General features: G+C 41.2%; 1 protein-coding gene across 2 annotated transcripts in view; it reads right to left on the bottom strand.

Annotated features, from left to right (window-relative positions):
- Positions 1 to 8,916, bottom strand: part of znf395b (zinc finger protein 395b) — a 16,088-nt gene extending 7,172 nt beyond the window's left edge. The window contains exons 1-6 of one of the 2 annotated variants that reach the window (XM_016679511.1): positions 8,655 to 8,916; positions 3,561 to 3,750; positions 1,823 to 1,977; positions 1,627 to 1,739; positions 531 to 730; positions 312 to 412 (exon numbers count right to left, since the gene is read on the bottom strand). In XM_016679511.1, coding sequence (XP_016534997.1) covers positions 312 to 412; positions 531 to 730; positions 1,627 to 1,739; positions 1,823 to 1,977; positions 3,561 to 3,686 — 695 coding nt within the window. In that variant the 5' untranslated portion in view covers positions 3,687 to 3,750; positions 8,655 to 8,916. The remainder of the gene's footprint in view (positions 1 to 311; positions 413 to 530; positions 731 to 1,626; positions 1,740 to 1,822; positions 1,978 to 3,560; positions 3,751 to 8,654) is intronic. The other variant, XM_007567757.2, reaches the window with a different exon arrangement.
- Between the last annotated feature and the right edge of the window lie 1,782 nt (positions 8,917 to 10,698).

Below are 10,698 nucleotides of genomic sequence, written 5' to 3' on the forward strand. Positions count from 1 at the left end.
GAAGAGAAGAGAAGAGAAGAGAGGCAACAATAAACTTTTACTCCATCAGCAGTGTGTGGTTAGTTTTAAAGACACTATAAAACAGATGCGTCTCCTGTTCTATATTCTATGTTCCCTCTATGCCCATGCCTCTACACTCTATCTATAGGTGTGTGTGTGTGTGTGTGTGTGTGTGTGTGTGTGTGTGTGTGTATTTCAACTTGTTTTCTTCTTTTATCTTTTATTTTTAGTCATGGAGCAAACACTATGAACAAACTGATGGAGTGAAACTGAGTGTTCTTGTGGGTAAAGCACCGATGATGTCAGCTCACCCCAGGTGCATCACACGGATGTGTCTCTTTATTCCAACAGAAGACGTCAGCACTTTGCCACAACTGGGCCACAGACACTTATACACACTTCGCAGGGAGCTCTGCGGGGAGAAAGAACAGGAAGCAGAGGTGAAGAGCGGGGCAGCATAGAGGGGTCGGCTGAATCCGTCCGCCGGCTAACGCGCCTTTCTTCCAGAGGTTCCCGCCCAGACGGCTCACCTTTGGCTTTTTGGCAGTGAGCTCCTCGCCTTGCTCCAGCTCCATGTGCAGGCCTTCATCAGGGCTGCTGTCCACCTCGGTGACAGACGGCGATGGGGCGGGGCTCCCGTTGCCGTGGTCCCAGCTCCAGTAGCCGCTGCTGCCACTGTCGGAGAGCTCGCCGCCGCCGCTCTCCATGTCGACGGACGAGGACGAGCCAGCTGGAGTCGGAGACGATGATGATTTTAGTTTTCGAGAAGGCGTTCCAACATCGTTACCTCTCGATGCTGCCTCCTCCACATAGTCAAAACTAACTTCCTGAGGTTTTTTTGAAGAGGTATAAACGGCAGTTTTGCAGTCAGCCGCGCGCTGTGCTGCTTCACCCAACAGAGAACAATTGGCGTCACGAACTGGTCGAGATTTGGGTCTTTTGTAAAAACGTCCAATCTCACTATAGCATATTTACTCCCCTGTGGTCCACTCCTCGTTATCTTAAGATTAATATTTATTTTACTGAGGCAGGTGAGTTTATATCAAACATGTGGCCTTGGTTCTGGCACAGTCATTGCATACAAGGACATAGGGCAAGAAAATAATAAACAACTTTGGGGATGAAGAACAAACTGGCAATAATGCTCAGTGCTTTATATGATAAATGATGCAATAAAAGAATTAGCTCTTATTTATAGTCTCTTTAAGATTCCTGATATTAACTATATTAAGATTATGTCTGTTTTGGGAAGGTTATGTACAGCACTTCTAACTTTTTTTTTTGTAAGACCATGTCATGGCAAAAATAGAGCTTAAAAAAATGTGCAACACTGACCACAACTTTTTGAAAAAGGTACCGCAAAATCAGTCATTTTAGCCACAAAAACAAAACCATGGCAACATCGTGAAGGGACTCTTTTATGTAAGACTTCTCTGGAACAATCAGCTGCCTTGGCATTTGATTGGGCACTAAAAAACAATGTATAAATGCTAGGAAATACTGGCAATTGCTGATATTTAACAACTGTCCCAGTAGAAATACACTTTACAGATAATGTTCCTGACAGATCTACAAAGCCTTAGCTCCAATAAAATCAGTATTTAATACCACAGAATGCAGTCTGACCTGGACCCGGATCCGTCTGTGGAGGGCTCTGCACCACTGGGCTACAGGACAAGCTGGTCAGAACCATGGCGGCCATTATCTCGTCCATCTCCACAGACTCCGGGCTCCGGAAGCTGAAGAGCAACACGCAGAGATGTCTTTAAGCATTCGCTGTCATGGCGACCCGCTACACCGGCACCGGGTGTCACTCCCTCACCTGTACGGAGTGTCTCCTCTGGGCGGCATGCTGCTGAGGTGCGTGGCGGTGCCCATGTTCTGCAGCGGAGCGGCAAAGTTACCCCAGCCTGACGTCTTGGTCCTGTGATGATGGCCGAACGCCTTCTCAGCCTGGACGCTGGCCGGGGTGTGCAGCTTCAGGTGGCAGAGGGACGAGATGACAGTGTTAAAACATGTGAAGTTTATTTGTGTGGCACATTTCAGCAACAAGGCAGGACAAAGCGATTTTATACCATAAAAAATATCATACAGTCACTAATTGTTAAACAAGAAGTAAACATTAAATTTTTTCAAATGCAATCATCAGATCATCAAGCAAATATACATTAAATATAAATTAATTTTTGTAAAATTTCAAAATTTGACATGTCGAAAATAAATTAGCTTAATGGAAACACCCCAGTTGGTTTATTTCACAAAACTCCAATGGAAACACGTTTTTTCTTTTTTTTTTTTAATTTTCTTTATCAACAACAGGATGTTACCACTAGCGGAAACTATGAAGAAGACAACAGGAAGTGGTTGGAGTATCACGGCGCGGCATGTTATCTATCGGCTTATCGCGTGATAAACAAACTTATTTGCGTGAGATTTAATGTTAAAACATCGAAATTGCAAAATTGTGATTTTTTGGTTTATTTACATTAGCAGAATATTGACAGTTTTTTGAACATTGGTAATGGAAATGCAGCTAATTTCCCAGTTCTTATGAATCAAACAGGTGGGTTTTAAACCTTAACATAAAGGAATTCAGCGCTTCAGCAGTTTTGTAGTTTGTTCCAGATTAGTATAGTATAGAAGCTGAATGCTGCTTCTCTGTGTTTGGTTCTGGTGACAGAACCAGAACCAGAACCAGAACCAGAACCAGAACCAGAAGACCTGACAGGTCTGGATAGTTGAGACAACAACCACAGATCTTTAATGTATTTTGTTGCTTCGCTGTTCAGTGATTTAAAAATTAACAGAGGTATTTTAAAGTCTACATTAGATTTTTTATGTTTTTTTATTTTACTGAATTTGTATTGGGTGAAACTAAAACTATGAATCTTGACGAATTCTAGGCAGAATATATTTACAGATGTAGGTTTTTTATTATCTTAAATGCAAAATCTATATATGTTTTTGAACAATTCTGGTGTAATTATTTTGAAGTCAATGTACTCCAGTTAATGATTAATCTAGTACTAAATTAGTTGACGATTATTTCAACAATAGATTAATCACATTCAGTCCGATAATCGTTTCAGCCCTCGTCTATTCTCTGAGCTCCAGGGAGCCAGTGGAAGATCTTTGAAGCCAGAGTGATGTGCTGCATCCTCCTGGTTTTACTGGATAAGGATGAATCACTGGACACACGTGGTGTTTAAACCTGGAGAAAATCACAATTTGATCCTCTGCAACTAAGCCTCGCCGCCACGCTGTGAACAACACTGTTAAGAGAATACTTCCTGTCCATCTGTAGATGGCAAAATCTGCCGGGGATAAATGGCAGGAGGAGGAAGCGGCTGCCAGACTCAGAGCCACCGCGGTGTGTTACGATGAACTGAGGACGGAAAACAGGGATCCTGTTTGCAGGAACGCTTTGTGTTCCTCTGGAAAAGACTTAACTTTGCCACTCTTTCTCTACTTGTACGATTCAGATGAGAAGATAAAAAAACAACTTCTAAGTGGGAACATTTCATTAGAAGAATGATTTGGCTATGGCTCCGGCCTCTCACCGGAGTCTGCTGGTTGAGCTCCCTGCCGCTGTGCGCCGTCACCGGACCGTCCTGCTGTCCCACCCGGCAGGACACCGTCCTGCCCGGCCCCGTCCCACCACCGCTCTCTGGTCCCATAGCTGCCATGGTGCTGCTGCACACAGTGAGGGGGGACTCAGCACAACGTCACACTTGGCTTCAGACAAGACACCTGCAACAGATTTGGGCAAATGAAGCATTAGATCACTTTCTCAGTCATGCAAAGCCTTGAATTGGATTTCAGCTATTCGCAGAAAGTTCAGTACAATGTTGCTCTTTCAGCACACAGTTTTTTTTGGAAAGCCCTCCATAAGTTGCAGTGAACTTCAAATGAGACAGAGTATTACACTTTCAGCTTCTTTTCACCCTCAGCCTTCTCTCCTCCTTCTTGCTGCTCATCCATAAAGGTCTGATTTGTGGTAACGGGGGCCTCCTGGCTGCTTCTCTGATTAAGGCTCTGCTTCCCCAGCATGACTGTTTAGGTGGACGGCCACATCTTGGTAGGATTGCAGTAGAGTTACATAATACACTGACTCACTATAGTGGCCACGATTTAGGTGTGTGCACTCATTTTCGACAGCAAAACACTGGCTGCGTATATGATTTGGGGGGCTATTACATTTCAGGTTCCATGCGGTCAAACCCTTCTTGCTACAAACATATACGGACAGTTGGATGTTCTTTCTTTTGTTTTTATTTTGGAGCATCCTTTTGTTTTGTGATCAACTGATTGGTTGGGGAGGCTGACGTCAACCCACCAATATTATGCACTAGAAGTGGGCGGATTGATCCAAAAATATCGGTAATAGCCATACCAAGTATCGGTGTTCCGCATCCATGCCTGTGTGGTAATACTAATACTTTAGATTCTTGAAATTATGTTTTATTTTTGTACTGGAGTTTTTCAACTCAACTTCAAAAAAGATTTAGTTTTGACTTGCTCTCAAATTATAATTGTTTGCAACAATTTAATTTATGATTAAATAATTTTTTTTTAGTGTACACAGATTATATTTATGTTATTAAAGTATTTTGTAAACACCTATAAACTTTGTCCAAATTCAGTGCTACCACTAAAACACCCAAAGGTCAGAAGTCTGATGATATATGTGACTTAAATAAAAGTATTGGTATCAGTATCAGTATCAGTATCAGTGTCAGCGAGACTGTATTCACTTGGTTTTGGATCGATACCAAAACTTGGAGTATCACATGCCTCTATTATGCACCTGATCCACTTCAGACAGTAGACATAAACATGTAACCACCAAGAACTGTACATGTTAATGCAGGACTGCATAGTGATATGATGATAAAGATTTGTTCTGAGATTTAACCAATGGAATCTGTTTCAGGTAATGCACACTGAATGCTGTGATATTAAAGCAGTGAACATAAAGCCAGATACAGAGGGGAAATCCCCCACCCGTCTTTACGAATGTTGCTCAGACGGATGCTGCAAGTTGTAGACAACATGCTCTGAAAACACACGTAGCTCGTTGTTAGCACATCGACTTGCATGATGTGAAAGTACAACATGATCCGGTTCCGTGTTTGTTGAGGAACAATGATAGTTTATGCCTCCTCCTTAAAATAGATCCAACTAACCAAGATGCTGAAGTTCAAGGACAAAAAATGTGGTTAGGTTACAAAATAATGATAGATGCAACGATATGAAAATTTGGACGACACTATTATGTTAATACTTCTGCTATGGCCAATTACCAATATTTGCCAATATTTTATATATTGTACATATATTTCATCACCCTTTCAATGTCTTGGAAAAAAATAAAAAATAACGACCACATCAGTGACTTCACCACTGATTCTTTTCTTCAGTTAAACTTCCCAAAACCCTTTTCTGCATCACTATCAATGTCACATAGCCAACCTCCTTGGTTACCATTCCAGAAACAAATGGCAAAAAGATGGAAAAAACCTCTAGTTTTATCTGTTGGACCGATACCGATATGTTAAAAAAATGACAAATACCAAACACTAACCGTGTTTATCTACTAAGGTCCAAATATTGAAAAAAATTCAGATAACGGTAATATGCTCGATCCATAAGGGCACATCTACTTAGTCTGTTTTTTATGCTTTGTGCTTTGAACAACATCAGACTATATGTATTTATTTTACATTATACTCAGAATGACTAATTGCACTTTCTGAAGCATTTGAAAGAAATTTTCTTGCAGTTTATTTTTACATGTTTGACCAAGGTAGTCAACCTATTGTTTTATTTATTGGTTGTTATACTCCTAATTGACTGAACAAATTAAAGTTGTGTTGTTTTTACATGTGTGACTAAGCTTGTGAAGCTATTGATGTATTTGGGTGTGTTGTACTGGTGCAGAGTTAACTGATAAATTTGTAATTCAGTACATTTATGTCTGTGTTTAAAAAACAGAAAGATTTCAAGTCAATTCAGCTCTGTTTTTCTGTATTGGATCGGTATAAGTCGATACTAAACATCAGATATCGGTATAGATATCGGAAGTGAAAAGTGGATCGGTGCATCCCCAGTTGTAATGTGACAAATTTAGAAAAAGATCAAGCTTGTACAAATGCCAGCAGAAAAAAAAGAAGGTCAATGGTTGATTTCTGTTAGAGCCAAAATATTCTAAATGAATCAAATATTCATCCTGCATCTGTGAGCCTGGTGGTGAAGAGCAGCAACACCACAGGAGGTCCGAAATGATGAAACACTCTTGAAAGAATGGATTTAGTTCCTATCTTATAGCTGTTTGCTTGCCTCCTTCCCTGCAAAAACATGAGAGTGATTCAAACTCTGAGCAGCCGTAATCTAACGTTTGGCTGCACGTACTTTGGCCTGCTGCCTTAAAAAGGTGAAAAGGGCACTGCTGCGTTCAGTTGCAGCAGGGACAGCTCAGGAACAAAACTTAAGCTGAAAAGCTTAACGAAATGCTCCCTCTGCAAAGATTGAGTATGTTTGCAAGTGCACAACCACTTCAAAGCTGCCAAAATCAACAAGCAATTCCTGAAAAGACACACCAGCAGAGACTCAGATGTTGGACATTTAAAGAATTTTTTTAATGTTGCAAAAAGTGGGTTCTCTTACTGTGTGTCCAAGTGTGGAAAATCAACTGGAAACCATTAACTTAGGAACCCTGGGGTGGCTAACGGATGTACAGTTTTCCCCCAGGATTTGCATGGGTTGGGCCCATGCAAATACTGGCATCTCAAATGAGAGCGTCTGAAATACTTGAGACGCCCTCTAAAACTGCTTCTAATTGCCTATTTTAATGGTTCAAACACCAAATATACATTTAAATGCCAGTCAGCGCCAAGGAAGCTGGATTTGGCTTCTTTACCAGTAACTTGTCAAGTGGCACTGCGCCTATGTATTTCAACTTACCAAGCTGCAGATTTTCTTATAACAGATTGTGTACTTGCTCTTTAGACCCTTTTAATCTCATGAACTCAATCATCATAGAAATCCTAGAAAACGCCTTCCTTTCAGTTTGAATGAATGAAATACTTAGAATTACATTGTAATTTGTTTGTATTGCTAACTGCCGTTAGCCTAGTCAGTTATTACATGAATGACTCAAAAAAAACAGTAACTTGGGAAACTGAAAAACTAATTGCAATGCTACTTGACATGCTATTGGCAGCCCCTTCCAAAGTAGCCAATCCTTGAGCGCAATTTATTTTCCTTGGTGTTGATTGGCTGAGCCCCGATAAGGAAGAGCGTGCATGTTAGCTTTTGCGTAATGCTTACGGTTTCCACTGTATATATTCGTCCATCCATATTAAGGTATGTTTGGTGTTTAAACTTTTAAAATAAGCAGTTATAAGCATTTGAGAGGGGGTATCAAGTATTTACTAATTTTAGCTATTCGCAGGTTGCTGTGGTTGCTAACTAGTGAATAAAGAGGTCCACTGTATAGCTATTCTTGACATTGGGTTACATTCGGGGAATGGTAGCCGTGGCGAGGGGACAAAGTAAATTAATCAAAGAAAATAATATTAATAACAACAATAATAATAAGAAAACAGAAGAGATGTTGGTTTTTATCTTAAAGAAGAAAGTGCTTGCACACACACACACACACACACACACAAAAACAATGTGAACGTATCAACCGTTGCTGAGCAGCAAATATTAAAAGACACACAGCAAAGAAAAATAAATAAATAATTGCTTATTGACATGAAAAACGTTAATATTTGTATCTATATCCCGTCCAATACTGTTATCAAACCATTTGCTGCGCATGTGGAAGTTGTTTACTCCATTTTAATCCACCCCCAGCGGTGCATGGCACAAGAAAAGCCCCACTGTCCTGTACTTTTCCACGCACCTAAACGCAGCACAAAGCCCTATTTTCTAGCCCCCCCAGCTCTCCGCCAATCAGTGCGCGGCGTTAGTAGTAAACAAGCGGCACAGTGTGGGCGGAACGCGGCCGCTCATTGGCTGAGCCCCGCTTTCTCGGGTACACACCCCCGCTCCAGCAACGTGTTCGGACACGAGTTTCACCGGGAGGGTCGGAGCTAGATGAGGGAATACGGCTGAAAATATCTAGAGTTTTTTCCACGCAAAGTCACGTTAAACCGACCGCAAAACGGTGGAACCGCAAAATAGTGCAAGAGGAACCTAAACAGGGTTCTGCTATAGACGTAAACACCGAACATTTTAATTTTAGTCTAATAAATACCGTGATTATTCCAATATAGATCATATTTGTTGGTGCATATTCAAAGGCTGCAGACGTTATTGCGGACAAAAATACATCTAAAACATTATCGATGCTGAAATGGAGTAATACGTATTTTTTAAATGCATGAAACGCGCGATTATCAGAATTTATTGCGTTTTATGATGAGCTACAGAAAGAAATAACGACAGAAAAGTGTCAGTTTGTCATCCGCCCCCCCACCAACAAGCTCACTGATCTCCACCCGGCAACGCAGACCGACCTCAGGAGAAACACCCCTCCCTCCTCCCATGCTGTAAAAGAAAACAGATTTTTTCTCTCTCTTTTTTTTGCAACAAGAAAGACGCGCAACATCTACCGCCTCGTATACAAAATTCGATTTTCTTACTTTTTCGACCTCGGTCCTGACCGTCCCGGTCCGAGCTGCTGCAGCAGCGGATCGTCGCTGCCTGCCTTGCCTCGCACTGCCTCGGCTTGTCCCGCCGCCCGCTCGCCGGCTCTACAGTCTGCCGGAGGAAAAAGGGGGTTGGTCGGATACGTGCCTACGTGTGTCTGCTTGGTGGACCAATGCCGGAGGTGACAGCTGGGCAGAGCGCAGAGATATCAGCCCGCGGCACGGCGCACTGTGCACAAGAGGATGATGTAGGTGAGGGGTTACCAGAGCAGCAGCAGCATCCACTGTGTCTGTTTCCTGTCAGTCTGTCTGTCTGTCTGCAGCACAGGCACATCGTCCTTGTTGATTCTGCTCATGTGTTTTCAGGCAGATAAACATCTAACATGGCTCCCATCCAAAAACATAAACAACCAAAATAGATTTTTTTTTCTTCTCTCCCCCCCTCTTGTGGTGTGTTTTTGTAAAAAAAAAATATGAATAAATAAATAAATAAATAAATACATTCACTTGTTTGCAACAGATTCCCTAAAAGAGATGGCCAATTTTTGAGAACGTATTCTGCAACCACGAGGTCACTCAGAGTTGACCTAACTAATGCCTCATTAAAAAAAATGCAAATTCCAAATGTACAACACATGAATATTTCCTGTAGATTTAGTCTAGACTGTGTAATCTGACTGCTATTAATCCAGTTTAAGAGAAGAACCTCCATACTAATTTGAACAAGTGTTTTTTTTTCTCAGCATCAAACAATCCATCAGTTAAAAAAAAACACACGCACACACACAGAAAAGTCAAACAGCTGACATAATTGTATTCTCGCATATCAACCCCCAACATCACAGGACGAATCGCCTGCGTATCACACAGCACACCGCTGTGTGTGTACGCAGCATGTTTGTTTCTGTGTTGGAGAGGCCGGATTAGTGTCGGCTGTCTGCACCCTCTCCACCAGACATCCAGTCAGCAGGGATTTTAGGCTCTGAGCGCTGATACAGTCTGAGCGAGGGAGGCCTTATCGCAATCATACACCTAAACCCGATACAATTCCTCTGAATTGAACCTTAGTTTTACCCTGGGACACTCGCTAGGCCTCAGCTGGATTTGAGGCGATTGGAAACCAAGACACTACAGTTACAGAGGTGAGAGTTAACAAGGATTTAATAAGACCTTACTATGCTGTTGTTTACCAGGTTTTGGTGGATTAAAACTCAATCCACATCCCATGAAACGCTTGTCTTTTTATTTAATAAGAACTCTGTGGTAAAACGTCTACACACACAATGTAAATCATTTCAGAACTCAACATTATGGTGACATATGCCTTATTATTCAACTAGCATTTTGTTTAAGGTCAAGAAGATGGTTGTATATGCAACAGGGTTCACTGACAGTAAAGGTAAGAGAAAAAAATGACACACCATTGCATAGGCACAGAGGCAAAATGAAGACTATTGTCAACATATCAGACATGCATGGTTAAAATCTCCCAAAACATTGTGCCTTGGAACGTGGTTTGGTCGGATAGAAGAACAAAACTTTCTATTGTTCTTGTTTATAAAGAACTTTATAGAAATGATAAGTTGTTACATTGACAATGTAACAACAGTTTTCATGTAGACTAGCCCTGAAAACCTTGAAGTTGATGTGTGCCTACAGCTAAGTTTAAAGTTCTTCATACCTCTAGGAGATTCAAATTCAGAATAATTTTCAGACAAGCATCTTCAAAGACAATAAAACAATTAAAAAGGAGTATACATTTATGGGTGGGGAAAAAGTATGTACATTTTACGCCTGCCTATTCACGGTTTGGTATTAGTGGAATTTTCTGAACGTAACTTACTTATTCACGGAAAATTTAGCTATTCATAGATTTTTTTTTTGTAGAGTATATTTAAGATATTTGAAAGAAAATGCAGCTGGGGAAACTGAAATACCTGGCTGCAAAGCTACTTGACACACTGTTGGGTGACGTTTGCAAAGCATCCAATCTAGAAGTGTCATTCATTTTGCGTGGCGCTCATTGGCTGTAGTCCCA

Source organism: Poecilia formosa, unplaced genomic scaffold, assembly GCF_000485575.1.
Source record: "Poecilia formosa unplaced genomic scaffold, Poecilia_formosa-5.1.2 Scaffold213, whole genome shotgun sequence".
Classification (NCBI taxonomy): Eukaryota; Metazoa; Chordata; class Actinopteri; order Cyprinodontiformes; family Poeciliidae; genus Poecilia; species Poecilia formosa.